Source organism: Penicillium canescens (genome assembly GCF_028828765.1).
Source record: "Penicillium canescens strain IBT 15451 chromosome Unknown utg000002l_segment0_segment0, whole genome shotgun sequence".
NCBI classification, from domain to species: Eukaryota; Fungi; Ascomycota; class Eurotiomycetes; order Eurotiales; family Aspergillaceae; genus Penicillium; species Penicillium canescens.
The window spans coordinates 2,172,201-2,188,448 of record NW_026703964.1 but is presented as its reverse complement, the minus strand read 5'-3'; the positions used below and the strand labels follow the sequence as shown (position 1 = coordinate 2,188,448).

The 16,248-nt window shown below is 49.1% G+C and overlaps 8 protein-coding genes across 8 annotated transcripts; 5 read left to right on the top strand and 3 right to left on the bottom strand.

The window, feature by feature from the left end:
• Nucleotides 1-1,278: 1,278 nt before the first annotated feature.
• On the top strand, nucleotides 1,279-2,487 carry N7446_002030 (FAD-dependent oxidoreductase; the record flags this gene model as incomplete). The annotated part of the gene is made up of 3 exons (XM_058510779.1): nucleotides 1,279-1,307; nucleotides 1,409-1,995; nucleotides 2,057-2,487. 3 exons carry the CDS (start codon nucleotides 1,279-1,281, stop codon nucleotides 2,485-2,487), a joined length of 1,047 nt encoding a protein of 348 aa, XP_058376315.1.
• Nucleotides 2,488-2,999: 512 nt separating this feature from the next.
• Nucleotides 3,000-4,283, bottom strand: N7446_002029 (translation machinery-associated protein TMA46; the record flags this gene model as incomplete). The annotated part of the gene is made up of 4 exons (XM_058510778.1): nucleotides 3,000-3,429; nucleotides 3,484-4,034; nucleotides 4,128-4,145; nucleotides 4,224-4,283. 4 exons carry the CDS (start codon nucleotides 4,281-4,283, stop codon nucleotides 3,000-3,002), a joined length of 1,059 nt encoding a protein of 352 aa, XP_058376314.1.
• A 1,742-nt stretch (nucleotides 4,284-6,025) lies between these two features.
• wos2 (Hsp90 cochaperone SBA1) lies at nucleotides 6,026-6,947 on the bottom strand (the record flags this gene model as incomplete). The annotated part of the gene is made up of 4 exons (XM_058510777.1): nucleotides 6,026-6,085; nucleotides 6,138-6,371; nucleotides 6,423-6,748; nucleotides 6,923-6,947. 4 exons carry the CDS (start codon nucleotides 6,945-6,947, stop codon nucleotides 6,026-6,028), a joined length of 645 nt encoding a protein of 214 aa, XP_058376313.1.
• A 542-nt stretch (nucleotides 6,948-7,489) lies between these two features.
• Nucleotides 7,490-8,256, top strand: N7446_002027 (ESCRT-III subunit protein VPS24; the record flags this gene model as incomplete). The annotated part of the gene is made up of 2 exons (XM_058510776.1): nucleotides 7,490-7,537; nucleotides 7,603-8,256. The coding sequence occupies 2 exons, from the start codon at nucleotides 7,490-7,492 to the stop codon at nucleotides 8,254-8,256; spliced, it is 702 nt and encodes a 233-aa protein (XP_058376312.1).
• A 317-nt stretch (nucleotides 8,257-8,573) lies between these two features.
• Nucleotides 8,574-10,916, top strand: N7446_002026 (putative RNA annealing protein Yra1). The gene is made up of 5 exons (XM_058510775.1): nucleotides 8,574-9,027; nucleotides 9,083-9,112; nucleotides 10,157-10,321; nucleotides 10,376-10,446; nucleotides 10,497-10,916. The coding sequence occupies exons 1-5, from the start codon at nucleotides 8,821-8,823 to the stop codon at nucleotides 10,786-10,788; spliced, it is 765 nt and encodes a 254-aa protein (XP_058376311.1). The 5' UTR covers nucleotides 8,574-8,820; the 3' UTR covers nucleotides 10,789-10,916.
• A 13-nt stretch (nucleotides 10,917-10,929) lies between these two features.
• On the bottom strand, nucleotides 10,930-12,071 carry N7446_002025 (EF-hand superfamily Ca2+-modulated protein). The gene is made up of 3 exons (XM_058510774.1): nucleotides 12,003-12,071; nucleotides 11,742-11,947; nucleotides 10,930-11,604 (listed from the first exon to the last, which is right to left on the bottom strand). The coding sequence occupies exons 1-3, from the start codon at nucleotides 12,003-12,005 to the stop codon at nucleotides 11,238-11,240; spliced, it is 576 nt and encodes a 191-aa protein (XP_058376310.1). The 5' UTR covers nucleotides 12,006-12,071; the 3' UTR covers nucleotides 10,930-11,237.
• A 699-nt stretch (nucleotides 12,072-12,770) lies between these two features.
• N7446_002024 (uncharacterized protein) lies at nucleotides 12,771-14,356 on the top strand (the record flags this gene model as incomplete). The annotated part of the gene is made up of 4 exons (XM_058510773.1): nucleotides 12,771-12,806; nucleotides 12,863-12,877; nucleotides 12,925-13,146; nucleotides 13,202-14,356. The coding sequence occupies 4 exons, from the start codon at nucleotides 12,771-12,773 to the stop codon at nucleotides 14,354-14,356; spliced, it is 1,428 nt and encodes a 475-aa protein (XP_058376309.1).
• A 1,509-nt stretch (nucleotides 14,357-15,865) lies between these two features.
• N7446_002023 (uncharacterized protein) lies at nucleotides 15,866-16,248 on the top strand (the record flags this gene model as incomplete). The annotated part of the gene is made up of 3 exons (XM_058510772.1): nucleotides 15,866-15,950; nucleotides 16,023-16,102; nucleotides 16,153-16,248. 3 exons carry the CDS (start codon nucleotides 15,866-15,868, stop codon nucleotides 16,246-16,248), a joined length of 261 nt encoding a protein of 86 aa, XP_058376308.1.

The following is a 16,248-nucleotide window of genomic DNA, read 5'->3' as shown; positions in this document are numbered from 1 at the left end:
CTAAGATGACGGACAACCCGTTAGCCGTGTCCTAAGATCGAGTCCAGTATTGACCATATTATTAGCGGAGACGGTGAGATCGAGCCTTTTTGGTGGCTGGGTTGCATGGCTCTGGTGCTGCGTGAGTGCACCAACGAGCATGCAGAAACGACAGAAAGTCAGAGTTAGCCTGCTTAGATCGATGCAGAAGGATCCCCCGAATCACAGACTGGTATCAGCATCATCATAGTGGGTCTCGTGAAGAAAATGACCCTTGTCGTCTGCATGGAGATCACCAAGTACTCTATAGTTCTATAGTTTTCTTTTCTTTCCCTCGAAGATGATACTTCGCCTGCAAGTAACCGACTTTGCACACATGAGATAATATCAGAATTGTGATTTCTGAGACAGATGTGATTGGGATCCGTGCAGTTGTTGTCAAGCTGCAGCTCTATCACTTCGGCCGCCAATCACCGTCCATCACCGTTGATCCCCTCGGCGCCTACACCACACCATTCAACCAATGTCTGCACGTACCCTGCTTGTCCCTATGGCTTGTATTTACTTATTTCGCTGCCTTGAATTTGCCTCAGCCTATCGAAGGCCCATTTAAACTCTGGGAGAAGACTACGAGTTTCATCTGCGAACTAGTGTTTCCGATGCCTAACGACGATCTCGAGGCTTCTTTGTCCCACAGTCCGCCCGGTATTATGTGATGTGGCTACTATATATCTGCTGCAGAGTTGGGTTTGTATCCTTGCAAACAGAGAACATATGTCAGTTCTGGAGCTTGGGCCCTGGGCCCCTGTGATTACATCGGGGACAGGCACGGCGACAAACACGGCAGAGTTTCCAATCGGGCTAGGGAAAAGAGATTATTGTTGAGGTGAGAATTTCCGAGATACATATCTCACTACTTCCTAACGAGCTTAGGATGTTAGGTATGAGACACGAGTCACAATCTAGCTTCCAAGGCTCTATACTATGTTATGTTAGGAGCCAGGATGCCTTTACCAACGTTGGGGATCGGAACATATTTAATAGGTCAATATCCAATGCTAATTACAGAGGAATAAATATATAGAGAGTTTGTATTAATCGCTTCCTCATATTCGGCCATGTCCGCATCGCCTTCGTATCATCTGATCGCGGGGCTTATCTTCCCCGGATTACTGAGTCATTGGAACTCACCTGGACCAACACCTCCCAGACCAACATAGTGCGCAGACATCAGCTACACTCTATAAACCCTTACTATACCACTCGACCTTCGACCCTCGACCTGGTGACAACTCCAGCATGCCCAACGAAACAATTGTGGTAATAGGGTGAGCACTCCCTCGCCAACCAAACCCCCGAAAAAAAGGACAACGACAAAACCACCTCCAACATAAAACAGTGACAGCTGACACCTCCAACCCGCAAATAGTGCGGGCGTAATCGGCCTAACAACAGCCCTACGCATCCAACAAACCCTATCATCAACACAATCAATCCTCCTCGTAGCCCGCGACTTCCCATCGGACACCTCAGTCAACTACGCCTCACCCTGGGCCGGAGCGCACTACCGCCCAGTACCAGGTTCAACACATCAAGCACTCTGCGAAGCAAACCAAGCAAAGCGCACCTATGAGTACATGAAGCGTGTTGCGGCCGACGAGCCCGGGTCTGGCGTTGCGTTCATTCGCGGTGTTGAGCATCTCGAGGCACCGCCGGCGGAGTATTTGGATCGGCAGAGTGTGGAGAATGTGTATTCGCATCTTGATGGGTTTCGGGCTTTGAGTGGTGGCGAGGTTCCCGATGGTGTTGTTTGGGGGGTGGAGTATGGGACTTACGTCGTTAACTCGCCTGTTTATTGTGCGCATTTGCTGCGCAAGTTTGTTCTTGGGGGTGGGGAGGTGAATAAGTTTCAGCTTGTGAATTTGATGGAGGCTTTTAGTTTGGCGAGGGGTGTTAGGACTGTGGTTAATTGTTCTGGGGTTGGGATTGGGGATCCTAGGGTGTTTATTATTCGAGGTACGTGGTTTATTGGAAATGGGAGGGTTTATATTCGATTGGTGTTGACTTCTATTTCTAGGACAAACTTGTCTTGTTCGGAACCCTGTCTCGGAGACTATCACTCGTCAGAATACTGATGGTTCCTGGTCCTTTTGTATCCCGCGCCCTCTTGATGGTGGGACGATCATCGGGGGAACGAAGGAACCTCATAACTGGGACCCGAATCCTTCACTGGAGATCAGGGAGCGGCTGCTTGCTAATGCGACTAAGTGGTTCCCTTTTACTCCAGAAAGTGGGGGAAAGTTTGATGTCATTCGTGACATTGTTGGTCGGCGACCTGCTCGAGAGGGCGGGATGCGGATTGAAGTTGAAAAGATCACAGATGACCGGTATGTGGTCCATGGATATGGTGCTGGTGGTCGTGGATTTGAGCTCTCCCGTGGCGTCGCGGAAGATATTGCAGGGTTGATGCTTGAGAAGGGGCTGCTTCAGGCGAAGGCCTCCCTGTAGATGACTATGAAACTTCCGTAAATATTGCTCTCAATAGTGAGCATGACCATGAACATATGCCTATGAGCGATTACATGCTTTACCAGGGTAGTAGACTGAGCAGCGAGATATTCCAGGATAGAGAAGCATCAGGTTCATTATGAACGAACGAACTTTTTGCTACCGAGAAAATAGGTGCTATCAAAAGGTATATCGGCCGTGTAATCTTCCATCACATCTAACACAGGACCTAAAGCCTGTGCCCGTAGCCAGTCAGCCTTGACCTTTTCCTCTACGCATGACATTCGTAGTACACACGTTTAGAGGTTGAAAGGACAAGGCAACCGACCGGGCCCTCAGTGATGGGCGAGGTGGCATACAAAGCGAGCAATTTTGGCAAGCAATTGTAGCGATCACTCGGCATCGTGATCCGACTCCATGGCAACCAAAAAACCGAGTTGTATCCGGATGTTGTCCGTAGAGAAGGATCCTGAAGGACCCACGAATCTTGTCTCGCGAGAAGGTGAAGGGGCTCAGCCCGCAGCTTCCGGTACAACCTCCGGCGTAGCCAGAGGTACTTCCGTCCCGTGCAACTTGGCAAGACGTTCCTCTTCCTTCTGTTCGCGCAGTCTCTCGGTCTCTTTCCGCAGGACTGACAGGTTCCAAGTGCCGTTGTCGTCCTCGCCTTCTTCTGGCTCGCTGTCCTCCTCGGCCCAGTTGCCGCTTTCGAAGAGCGTACGACCGGTGGCATCCTTGGCCTGCTGTGCTTGGAATTCGGCAGCCTTCTTGTCCAGACGCTGCTTTTTCCATTGGGCGAAGGTTTCGGGGTTGACCGGTGTCAGTGTCCCGGTCAACTTGTGACGCTCTGAGTCCAGCCAGTCCTCGAGAGTGAGTGTGTTCAATGGTGATTTGTCCTTGAGTGCCTTTTCAGCGGCTCTCTGCTCCTTTGTCTTCAGGATAAATCTGTTCAATATTAGCAACGGGCATGGTTTCCACAACGGTCGTATCAACACATACCCTGGTGGTAAACTGTGCTTGTACATGCACTTGTTTCCTCCATTCGGACAAGTCCAGAACCAACCATACTTCTGGTTCTCGACAGCCTCGATGAAGAACTTGCAGACCTTTTCGGTTGTTGTGCGAGGGTTTCCATGCTTGCTGAGAACAACACTGCGTAGCTTCTCCTCGTCCCAGTCGTCCATGGTATCCTTCTGCTTCTTCTCTTCCTCAACGGCCTTCTCATCACGGGAGTCGGTGTACAAATCCTTCTTGGCTGCCTTGCGCTCAACGTTGGGGTCGTGAGAGAACTTGCACTTGCGGCCCTTCTCACAGTGACCCTGCTTGTAGTAGACACAAAGAACGGTCTTCGGGTCAACACCGAAGGGAACCTTCTGCACCTGCACGGGCTTGAACAGCTCGAGGGCATCCTTCTTTGCTTGTTCAGCAGCCTTCTTTTCAGCCTCACGCTGGGCCTGGGCAGCGGCCTTCTTCTTCTCTTCGGCGTTTTTGTTGCTTGCGGCTTGTGCTTGCAGCTGTTGCATCTGTTTCTTCACGGCACCACCTTTTTTCTGTTTTCGATGTTAGTTCGTGCCATGGCGGAAACGGGGTTGTCGCTGTTCGGTGCGGCAGTCGAGCAGTCGAGCAGGGGGCTTTCAACACACGTTTTTCATTCCAAACGTCTGTTTTCGGTCGAGTTAGCCATCGCAGGTTCTAAAAATTAAATAAAAAGCGAAGAGGTTGGCATTTGAAACACGCACCTTATCCTCAACGGTCGCCTTCTTCTTCTTGGGCTGGTTGTCTGTCTTTTTGGGCGGCATGGTGACGGTTGTGCGGAAGTGACGTCGCTAATTCGAGTGTGAAAATCTGTAAAATGCGCCTGTTCAAGGTGCGCTACTGGTATACAGATAAAGAAAGGCTAATGCGACCCAATGAATGACGGGTTCTAAAAGACGGTGTAATCGTAAACGCTGAAGGCAAAGAGTGCCAGAGGTTGCAGAATGAAGGTTGGAGTGTGTGGCGCTGGACTGAGAATCTGCGATCGGCATCTTTGCCTCCTAATGTGGAAGGTGGGGATGATGTGTCATACACGCCTGAGGCAGGAATTTCAGGTCACGTTTCGATGGTACCAATTCAATAGATATTAACTATCACTGTCTTCCGGTTATTACTGAATTGTGCTGCTTGGTACACTTATATAAACCATTAGGCTATGGCATGTCTACCATGTATCATGCGTGGAGACTATTACCCAATATCCTTGAGACGAGACCAGACTACGTGCCCATGGCATCTTCCGATTTTATAACCCTTATATCTCGTCAAGAAACAGGCCGTGAGACTAAGTATAAAGTACAGTGCTGTCTGATAAGTTCTTTTGAAGCTTAAGCGCTCGCAACTATACAAATTCTTACGGGGCTTTGAGACAGCGACAGCTAGGAGGGGACTCGACTCTGGTTACGAACAGATCCTAACCGATGCTGACTTATTTCTTAATTTCATTATATCTTGAGTCTAGAAGTACTAAGGGGCCTTTGAATACATGTAGACATTTGAGAAGATCGCAGTCCCACTGGTGCCAGGAACGTGGCGCTTATATATCCTAGACAAACAATACCGTCACCATAGACCTCAACCTATATATCTGTATACCCACACGATCAAATTGAACAACCAGAATGAAAGACATGATATGCTCATGATAGGTAAAAACAGCATAATCCAAAGTAGTTCATTTGAGCCCTCACATCTCTCTCCGTCCTATTAAACGAGATGAAATAGGAGCACTGCGTAGATTGGCATTCACACGCCACAAGAAATTCGAGCACTATTTCGCTAGTTAAAAAGCAATCGATGAACTTGCCCACGTACCTCATATAATATATGGCTTCTTTCCAGTGGGCGGAGTTCTAAATGAATGTGTAAGGTTTAGTATATGTCCTAACATAACCATTCATTCCAAGGTTGGAATACAGCCAAAACCTAAAGGAGAATAGCGTATAAACACGCTTGTTGTTGAAGTCCGCTGTTTTAGCTGTCTAACATGGCTTGTGTACAGTTTCCCTGGAGCATGGTGGCATCGAAACATTGTCATTTAAGCCATTTTCAAGGTGCGTTTCAACCTCGTCACCTATAATTTGTACTCAAGTTCAACAGGGCTGTGTGTCCATGGATTCATAGCTTGAACTAAGCTCCTAAGAGAACGCACATAGGGCAAAGTAGATATAAAAACAGACCCACGGAGGGTCAACTGAGACAGTTTCCACCTGTGTTCAGCTCTTCTAGGATTGGGAATATTTGCTTCAAGACTTAAGACACTAAACTAACTCCTACGTGAGATATGGTCGTAATCACGCTGCATCAATCATTGGGATGTTTGACATGAGGTAGATCTACTTATAAAAAACGTATATCCAACTGCTAGGCCAAGGTGGCCCCACAGTCAGTAAACGGAAGTCCCTAGCAAATCCATCTCCAGCATATCATCCTGTGGGCGTATTAAAGCACACTAATTTTTCGTTTCTGGTCGTAATGGAATTCACAGAAAGCAATTACCACGGATTTAAGAAACCTCCTGGATCTTGGTGGACTTCTCGGCATCCTCGAGCTCAGGGAGCTCATCCTATAGTTGTGTTAGCTCCTGATCAAGAACCAATATATGAGGGCAAACTTACGTCGTCCTCCTCGCCTTCAGCGCCGGCAGCACCACCAGCCATACCCTGGAGGGCGCTCAGGTCGGGCATGCCACCGCCCATGCCACCCATGCCGGGCATACCGCCAAGCTTGGAGAAATCGATGTTGCCGAGGCCACCGCCGGCACCTGGGCCACCATCCTCACCACCGAAGCCACCGAAGTTGTTTGCGTAGTCATCCTCGCCAGCCTCGTCCTGTTCATCCTCATCCACCCACTGGATCCAGTTAGCTAACAGTCTATAACTAGAACAAACAGGCAATCATACCTTGTCAAAGTCGGTCTTGAGGAAGTGCATCTTCTGGGTGCTGGCGAGGAGACGGGGCCAGAAGTCCAGCTTGAGCTCCTTCTTGCGCAGAACGAGCTCGACATCACGGTCGGTGTGGTTGACTTTGCTGTTCTCGGGGTCGATCTCGGCAAAGAGGTCGAGGGAGACGCTGTATGTTACGCCCTTCCGGGAGGGGCCCTTGAAAGTAACATTCTTCTCGGTGATGCTGAGGCTGGCATCGGCCTTGGGAACATCGGGGGCCTTGATGTTGACGTAGAGGTAGTTGCGCTCAGGATCCGAGTCGGAGGAACGCTGAGCCCATGTAACTGAATATCAGATATTGCATGTCAGTCCACTTGACCCAAAATTAAACAACGAGACATTTCATTTCGCGAAGCTTCAGAGTAATTCTGAAGAAACATAACGTCATAGGAAATTTCGTGCAAAATGTGCACGCTCGTGTTTGAGCGGAGCGGGGAAGTAGAGCAGTCACAACGTACCTTCGGGAGTCAGAGTCTGGGACATTTTGAAAGAGGAATGTAGAAAGCGGTAAAGAAAGGATGAGGTGTGAAGGAGATTGAGGTGCTTTGTATCAGAGAGAGATGTGGAAGGATGATACTACAGTGAGCTCAAGCGCGCAGTGCCCAGTCGAGCCTACAACGTAGAAAGTACTGGAACTGACGTTTGTCTCGTTTGTTCCTTCCCTTGCCTGAGGCCGAGAAACCCCCTCATTCTGATTATGTCAGAACTGACTCAGCCGTTTCCTGGCCCGCTCCCGTGAAGTGTTGCCTCCGAGGTCATCTAATGATCAGAAGAGAAGGGTCTGAGGGGCAATCTTGATCTTTGAGAAAGGTCCTGCTCTCCTGTATATGGTTATAACCCGGCCCATTTCAAAAACTGCACACAACCTGCCTAGTGCCCCGCCTATCTCAAGGACAATGCACCGAGCCTGAGCCTTATCGCTGATCATACCTACTGTGACCACTGTCCACGATTGGACTTTCCACCTATTCGAACTTGATAGTATTGTCGCCAAATACAAGCCATTTTATTGCGATCCTGCGATCATGGAGAGTCTCAAGGCGGTATTCTTTGGGCCTGACCCGCAAGCCCAGGTAAGCACATGAAGCGGCCGGTTCATGCCTTGAATATGTCACTGACGCACAACTCGTATTATCAGATGAGAAAATGCAATGCTTTAATACGCTCTAATACACGCCAACTTGACCGCGATCTAACCCGGTTGAAAACTGCGGATAGCCAGACTCGGCAGCACATCGTTAACGCCTCCAAACGGGCTCAGCGAAATCCGTCTCAGGCCACACAGGCCACCCGTGACACTAAGACCTTTGCGAGGGAGCTGGTGCGCATTCGAAAACAAACCGCTCGGTTGCATACCAGCCGCGCTCAACTACAGAGTGTCGGAATGCAAGTCAACGAAGCCTTCTCGGCGCGTAAAATCCAAGGCAGCCTTCAAAAGTCGACTGGAATCATGAAGGATGTCAACACACTTGTCCGGCTACCGCAGTTATCTGCTACGATGCACCAGCTGTCTTCGGAGTTAGTCAGGGCAGGCATTATTGAAGAGATGGTCGATGATGCCATCACCGACCCGGCAATGTTCGAAGAGGAGGAAGAAGAAGAAGCAGACTCGGAGATTGATAAGGTCTTGCAGGAAGTTCTACAGGGAAAGCTCTCCCAGGCACAACCCGTCACGGCACCTCCTGTGGACAAGATCTCAGAGCCGGAATCCCCACAAGCCGAGGAAGAGTTCGAAGACCAAGAAGCTACTCTGGAGCAAATGCGAGGCCGCTTGGAGGCTCTCAGGAGCTAACTCATGTCTACCACTCCAGAGAGTTGCCTATCTTTTGTTACTTTGATTTATTGCTGGCGTTGGTTGCATTGCCGTTCTATACAATCTGTTTTCCAAGGCTGGGCCTACATATAATCGATTCATTCTTCCGCTGGATAGAAATCACAATAAAGCCATTAACGATGGCTAACAATGTTTTACATGAACTCAAATAAAACACGTCAATAAACCCAAACATGCAGTTCGGGGGGCTGAGGCAGCGAATGAGATTCTGCCGTTGCTACCCGCCATAAATGCAGTAACATCATTTGCGGCCCAATGAGGCTTAGTGCGCCGGGCTTGACACTGCCTCCCTCTCCCTTCCCTCCTCATCCTTCCAGTTCCATCTCCCCATCTATCCTTCCCTTCCTGAAAGTTGTTCTTTCAGACACAAATCGCGTCTTTTCGCATCTTCTCATCAAATTTCGAGAAGTGATCGATCTTCGCTTTATCCCAAGGTGACTTCAACAGGTCGCATATCAGGCATCAGTCGCGCGTGATATCTCTTTCAAATCGCCAGCTTCACTCTTTACTACCATCGCAACCATGTCTGCCAACCTCGACAAGTCCCTTGACGATCTCGTCAGTGGCCGTCGCCAGAACGTTCGCAACACTCGCCGCCGCGCTGGTGGCCGCCGCGCCGCTACCAAACCCGCTGTCGGAGGCGTGAAGAAATCTACCAAGGCTGCCCCCAAGCCTGCTCATCCCACTCCTATTGTTCAAGCTTCCAGCAAGATCCTCGTTAGTGGATTGGTACGTTCTGACTATTTGTGTCTCGATCGTGCCGTTCAGTTGCTAACCTTATCAGCCTGCCGATGTTTCCGAGGCCAATATCAAGGTATGTTGATCTAGAGGCCTTCACTTTGGCTTTCATCGCCGTCTCTGTTTTCGAGAAAATCGCGGCGCAAACGAACTCGACTCGCCTTTCGACTTCTCGTCACCTTTTTATTTTCGCACATCGCTGGATCTTCCTCGATGTTCATGGCACAGACAGTCTACTCCTTCCCAAATGCCTCCGCGAATTGTGGTTGCTGGCGCTTTGCGAGGCCGGAGGTTGAGCTCTGTCGCAGTACGGTGAAAAGATGCACTCGGCAAGCGATGGATCCCACACGGAAATCCGCTTGCCTTGCGTTCTGAGTACTGTGCCTGGGATGCTACATGAGAAATCATCATCCTTGTTTCTTTCAACCCTGTCCATATCTTTCATCTATCCCGCTCTGCGGACCAGAGGAGCATCAGCGAGCGCATCAGTGAAGCAGCGGGAAATTGGTTCAGGGGCAAACAAAAAACCTCAATTCTCATGAGTCATGTTTGAAACATCTCTCCGTGAAGAGCCTACTGCTCTATGGGGTGATTACCCGACACAGTGGCTCCGAGGGTTTCAGCGTCGTGGTTTACATGACATCATATCTGTGGGCTTCGGAAGATGCACAGCAAGGCCAGTGGACCCCTTAATTTACGGGCACAGTGGGCTGGGTTCACGTCGATGGTAGCGACGTGAGCCGATGTTCTTGCTGGGAGGGCTGATTATACCCTTAAGGAGGAATTACGGAATATGCCGGGACGTGAATACACCTTGGATGGATGTTTGCACCAGGGGACACGGTATCGCAATGCGGTAGGCAAGCATGCGACTTGCCAGACGGGGGTGCGCGTTTTACAACAACGTTACAGATAATGGAAACGGTGTATTACACGTCTCGGGAGTTGGGATGAAAGGACGACGGATAACTGCTGATGCTCGCTGATGCTCTTTCGCTGTTGGAACACTCGCCGTCTTCGTTTGCGCCACCGCCATTGTTTTCTTACGACACTCGAAAACAGTTCTCGTCGCTCAAACCTTATGACGCAAAAATACTGATCGTGTCTATTTGCGCTTTAGGAATACTTCACCAAATCCGCTGGCAGCGTCAAGCGGGTCATGCTCACTTACAACCAGAATGGCAGCAGCCGTGGTATCGCCACCATCATCTTTGGCAAGGCAGACACCGCTGCCAAGGCCGCCAAGGATCTTAATGGCCTCCTCGTTGATGGTCGTCCCATGAAGGTAAATTTCAGTACCTCAATCCAATCTTGCAGCATCAACTAATCCGCGCAACAGATCGAGGTCGTTTACGATGCCTCTCACGCTCCTACCGCTCCTGCTGCTAAGCCTCTGACGGAGCGCGTTGCGTAAGTTCATACCCAATTCTCACCGAGTCTCTTTACTCATTCCTCCATAGTCAGAAGGCCCGCCCCAAGTCCGCCGCTGCCACCAAGGCCAAAAGCAACCAGACCAACACCCAGGCCAACGAGGCTAACAGTGAGAATGCCAAGGGCCGTGGCAAGGGCGCCGCCCGCCGTCGTGGTCGCAACCCTGGCCGTGGAAAGCCCAAGACTGTTGAGGAGCTCGACGCTGATATGATGGATTACTTCGCTACCGATGCTCCTCCCGCCGAGAACGCTGCCCCCGTGAACGGTGCTGCCCCCCAGGCCAACGGCGGAGATCTGGCGATGAACGACGAGATCTCGTAGGAGACTCAGTCGCCACTCTCACTTCGCTTCATCGCTGCTTCCGCATGATACAGGTTCGCGTTATTCCCGGGGGTTTTGATGGTTGATGCGCGGGTCATATCTTCTATTATCCTCCTTTTGATTATTTTCGATGGTTGTTTCTTTTCCTTTTTTTCTTTTGCTAGTACCGAGCTTAATTCTTTGACTATTACGCGCCGGCTGATGGAGGGAAGCATGTATCTACAATCACAACATGGAACATTACAAATGGGCAATTGATCTTGCAGCACATATTTCGTACAGCCTATTGGAGGCCAATTACTTTTGGTTCAAGTTCCCTCCCACCAAGTCAACAAAAATGAACCGCCGACTCCTATTGCTAAACGAAAAAGCCAAGGCAAAACGAAAATTCCACGCCCTATGTTCAAGAAACCAATAAAACACCCCATGCCCCGAGATGTATATCCCATTCAAAACACACCAGCCCTCTTCATGACATCATGAAACTGCTCCAGAGTAACACCAGCACTCAACCCAGCACCTCCATTCCCCTCGAGAATCATATCCTTAAGCAAATCATCCCCAACACTATCCTCCTTCAAGTCGCGTGCAATGCGCCGCAGATGCGACAGCGTAATCGGTCCATCCGTGCCATGCGTAAATAACTGATACGCATCATCCACCTCGGCAGCCATGGCATCATCGTCGCGGGAGCGCAGTTTGGCCGCTGCTATCGAGACAAATGGACTATAGGGTATAAATCCGCAGGTGGTTGGATCCAGCGCAGAGAGAATTTCGGCAAGCTCGCTTGAGTCGGTGGGTGGGAGGCCGAGGGCTCTGTTTAGAGATATTTGTTAGTGTCGGTCACGACAGGGGCACAGCCGGCAATGAGAGGTAATGAATGCTATTCATGTTGTAGATTGCATGTGGGCATCGGAAATCGGTATCTCGCGGAGTTGGAGAGAGCGGCTTACACCAGTGCCTTGCGCACGTCTTCCCGTGGAATGACGCCTTCTTTCTCATCGGAGAAGGCCTCGTTCGCGGCTGCAAATAGTTGGAAGACTTCTTTTATTTCGTTTTCTTCTTCTGCGGTTATGTTGTTCTCTTTCGCGAGCTTGGATGCGCGCCCGCGCTTTGGCGGTGCGGAGGTGTTGGCGAGTGCGCCACGCCTCTTGGGGGGCTATGGGGGTGGGGTTAGTTAAGATATGAATTCCGAGGATTGTCAGACAGCTTACCATCTCGATGAATAACACAGGATTTATAGCTTTGGGGTTAAGGTATGTGCATATCTTGATGAGATTGGGATTTGGGTTGGAGTGGAGGTGGGGAGACGGGCTCCAATTGGAGAATGCTTGACTATGGACAATGGACTATGAATCATGCCCGCTCCGTTACCTTGTTTTGTATGAAGGAACACAAAGTCCATGGATAGTCGGAGTCTCTTTGTTCAACAGTAGCATACTATGACAATATATTGCTAAAAAGCTAATATACAGACAAGTTTAGCGTTGGAGACATCCTCAGAATACTGGTATCCGATATCAATATCTGATACTCAATGCGTACTGCAAAAATAGTAATTCATATTTGACAGAGTTGTATTACTGCCAACCTTTTCCTAATACCTCCCTCCTAACAATATAACCCTTCTCCATAACAATGGACTCCCATGCGAAGCTCGTCACCGCCAGAGCCTCTAGCGATTATACCAACAAATCCAAGACTACAGATCTGTCATCCTTCTCCCCCGAAGACCTGTCTAACGGTAAAGCCACAAGTATTTGAGTTTAATCTGATTTTCATTACAATAGCTGTAATATCGAGCAATAAGATGTGAGTGTTATGGAAAATGATCGAAAGCGATAGTAGGGCTCGAAGGCTGCCCGTGACAATGCTGACGTGATCAGATTGCAGCCTGCGCAGGTAAACTTCTTTATCTTGTTGACATCTTCCAGATTACGCACTCGTACTTTACACAATATTTTACTTCTACATCGTTTAAAATGGACGTCCAGCTATATGTCTATGACTTGTCAAAGGTGGGAGTCCCTATATGCCTTTACTGCTTGTGGATAACAACTGACCGTGAATGTAGGGTCTGGCACGAATGGTATGTGCAACTAGCAACTCAAAAAGAGCAGGCCCTAATCTTGATAGTACTCGGCTGTTTTGACAGGTACGCAGATGGATGCCATCTATCATACATCCATCGTGCTCAATGGCGTTGAATATTACTTCGGCCAAGGTATCCAGACTGCAGTTCCAGGCACAACTCATCATGGCCAGCCCATGGAAGTCGAATCATTGGGTACTACTGAACTACCTAATGAAGTTGTTGAAGAATACTTGGGCTCGTTGGCTAGCATCTACACCCCTGAGGTTTGTCCACCAAGATGCACTGCCCTCTACAACGAATAAATCTGACCAGATTCAGTCTTATGATCTCTTTCTTCACAATTGCAACAACTTTACACAGGATCTTTCGATGTTCCTTGTTGGCAAATCTATTCCAGAGCACATCCGCAATTTACCTCAAACATTCCTTGAAACTCCGTTTGGGCAAATGATGAAACCCCAAATCGAGATGGCTCTCAAAGGCGTCACCCAGGGCACCGGCCAAATGGGAGTTCCTGGTCCAAGTGCTCAACCATCAACAGTGAGGGCTCCCCATGCTGCAACCCAACCGATTGCCCGACCAGCTCACCCCCATCGCCAACTACGACTTCCCAGCCTCCAGCGCGATATCAAGAACTTTGTCACGTACAAGAAGGCTCCGCCGCTTGAAAAGCTCATCCAGAAACTACCAGCTGAATTCCAAGAAGCACAAAGCGTTGCGGAGATTATTGAATTTGTCAAGCTTCGTCACTCTGCGACACCGGTAGCCGATATCCGTGTCCCCGACTTGCACTCATTCGCAACGACCTTGAAGCTCAAATACTCGACGCTACCTAGCGGCAGTCATTTCGCAGTGGTTGATTTGGTACGTCTACTACTGCTCGACCCACGTGTGAGCGGCTACTTCGCCGAAGAAGCGCAACACGAAACTCTCCTCACCCTGCTTGACCCGCTCTCCCAAGATGATACCGCCTCCTGCCCATACAATCTACGTATCGTGGCTCTACAACTGGCCTGCAATCTCTTCAGCACTCCTCTCTACCCAGACCAACTCACCTCATCTTCATCCCCGCTACGCGAGACCTGTCTCCGCCTCGCAACCAACTCCCTTTTAGACTCACAGACCAGCCTCCGTGTCGTTGCAGCATCCTTTGCATATAACCTTGCATCATTCAACCACAACTCACGCTTCAATAATAAGCCTGATCCTATCTCTGAAGAAGATCAGGTCGAGCTGACAGCCTCCCTGCTTGAGGCGGTCATTCGCGAGGAGGAGAGTGTTGAATCATTGCATGGGCTGTTGTTCGCACTCGGGTTGCTTGTCTATGAAGCCCCGATGGACGGATCTCTGATTGATCTCTGTCGTGCCATGAGTGTGCCGGAGACGATTTCTGCAAAGATGAACATCCATGCTGTACAAAAAGAGCCTCTACTAAAAGAGATCGGAGAAGAGTTGTTTGGAAAGGGTCTGTGATTTTACGAAGGGAATAATGTCTCATAGACGATACAGGGTCTACTATCAAGTATTTGAGCAGTGTTCATATCATTTCCTCACACTCTATCGAGAGCATACTGTTTCTAATATTGTTCCAATCTAATAAACTCATTATTTTTATCTATTTTCTCAGTCCTTTTGATGCACGACGATTCAAAATTCGACCGTTCGGTATTGTTGCACTTCAGCCTTCTGCCTTATTGATCCTAGTACGTCTTGGTGGGCGGTACTGTTTGTGCACCAAGCTGAAAGACTACGAATCCCACTTAGGACATTATTGCTATGGCACCGTTCATTGGTACAAAAGATATATCAACTAAAAGATACGAGTCCAGCGTCACGAAACCGCTAATTGATGCAGGTGATATGTTCGAACAAAGCTGCGACACAGACAACGCACGAAGAACCTTTAGTAACATCCAACATTACGCATCATATGATCAAGCCCCGCTCTTCGGAACAGATAATATTCTGAAAGCATGGCCCTGAGAACTGCCTTTTTTGCTCTCGCATACTTCTGTGTGTTTGCAGCCGGTATAGGGGAGGTCTAGGCTGTGATCTGTGACGAGAGGACCTGTTGTTATCAGTCTGCTGACTATGGCCCATCCTCATGCCTTAAACGGTAGTGACTCGCCCGCGATTCTTGACTATCTGGCAAATAAATAGCAGTGAGGTTGCCGAGATGAAACAATGGCGACAGCTTTCCCCTGTCAAATCCACTCTAGCCGTGACGAGGAGGAGACCTTCTATGGCATGCATACGGAGGCTCCCAAGTACAATTTTTCAGGAATTGGACCAATGTACTTTTTCCAGAGGCTACTACCGGACCGTTAATTTACTCCCAACGCCATACTCTTCGCCAAAACATACGACGACGACCAGACTGGTATACCTCTGTCTTTGGAAACAGGTGTCACTGATGTTGACGCCTGCGAGCCGTTGGAGGGTGTCCTGGTTGGTATCTGGGTGAGTGGTTTATGCGAGATCTATTTAACTTTGGTTAATCCCCGGAAACAAACTAAAACTCATTTCCAAATTAGCATTCCTCATTTACCAGGATCCTGCCTGATATAACATTCGAGGATCAATATAGAAATGTAAGTGGTGGGAAAATCTTGGATATCCACGAAGGCCTCCCCGATCTTACAGTATGTGACATCTTGTAAGCATGGCACTAGTGCTATACTGAGGGTTAAGCCCAGTGGCTTTCGACCGACAGGAAACCTGGGTTCGGGCTATGTGGCCCACAGATAACCATGGCGTCACCTTGTTCGCTACTATCTTCCCTGGATTTTATTAATGCATAGTCCTCAACATCCAACATAAAACGACGAAATACCTATACTTGATCCATAGGCCGAGCGTGCAATTCACATCCACGTTCAAGTCCACACCAACTGGACAATCGGGGCCAACAGTACACTTTTCCAAGGACCGATCGTGAGTACAGGCTAGTCAATAATCGAAGAAGCAGTCGAACAGGATATCATGGCCGCGGAGCCTTATGCTAGCCATATCACCCTCGAACGAATCAAGAACGATGCCGATGGAACCTTCCACGTGGAATCGGGTGGTATGTGCCCCGAGCTCTATACCTCGCAATCTCCGTGCTAGCGATTGTGTCAATTAACATAAGGAAACATAGCTGGAGCAATGGCCACTCTAGACATTGGGCCTCTTGGTGGCGTTAGCTACGCGAATGGCGTCTTCGGATATATCACACTGGTACGCCTGTTGAATCACACTACACGTAAGGGATTTCTCACTCAGTCTAGGGCATCCAAATTAAATACATCCGGAATGGATCTACCGTCGATACCGGCAAGTACATCATCAATCTTGAACTTGTTTTCCTGACTAGAAATGGCTGA

Excerpts from the sequence above, each read along its gene's own strand:
- N7446_002026 (XM_058510775.1), top strand. The coding sequence starts at position 8,821 with ATGTCTGCCAACCTCGACAAGTCCCTTGACGATCTCGTCAGTGGCCGT. Across the intron at positions 9,113-10,156 it reads TTTCCGAGGCCAATATCAAG|GAATACTTCACCAAATCCGC; the intron begins GTATGTTGATCT and ends TTTGCGCTTTAG. Across the intron at positions 10,447-10,496 it reads CCTCTGACGGAGCGCGTTGC|TCAGAAGGCCCGCCCCAAGT; the intron begins GTAAGTTCATAC and ends ATTCCTCCATAG.
- N7446_002025 (XM_058510774.1), bottom strand. Across the intron at positions 11,605-11,741 it reads GACGTGCGCAAGGCACTGGT|AGCCCTCGGCCTCCCACCCA; the intron begins GTAAGCCGCTCT and ends ATCTCTAAACAG.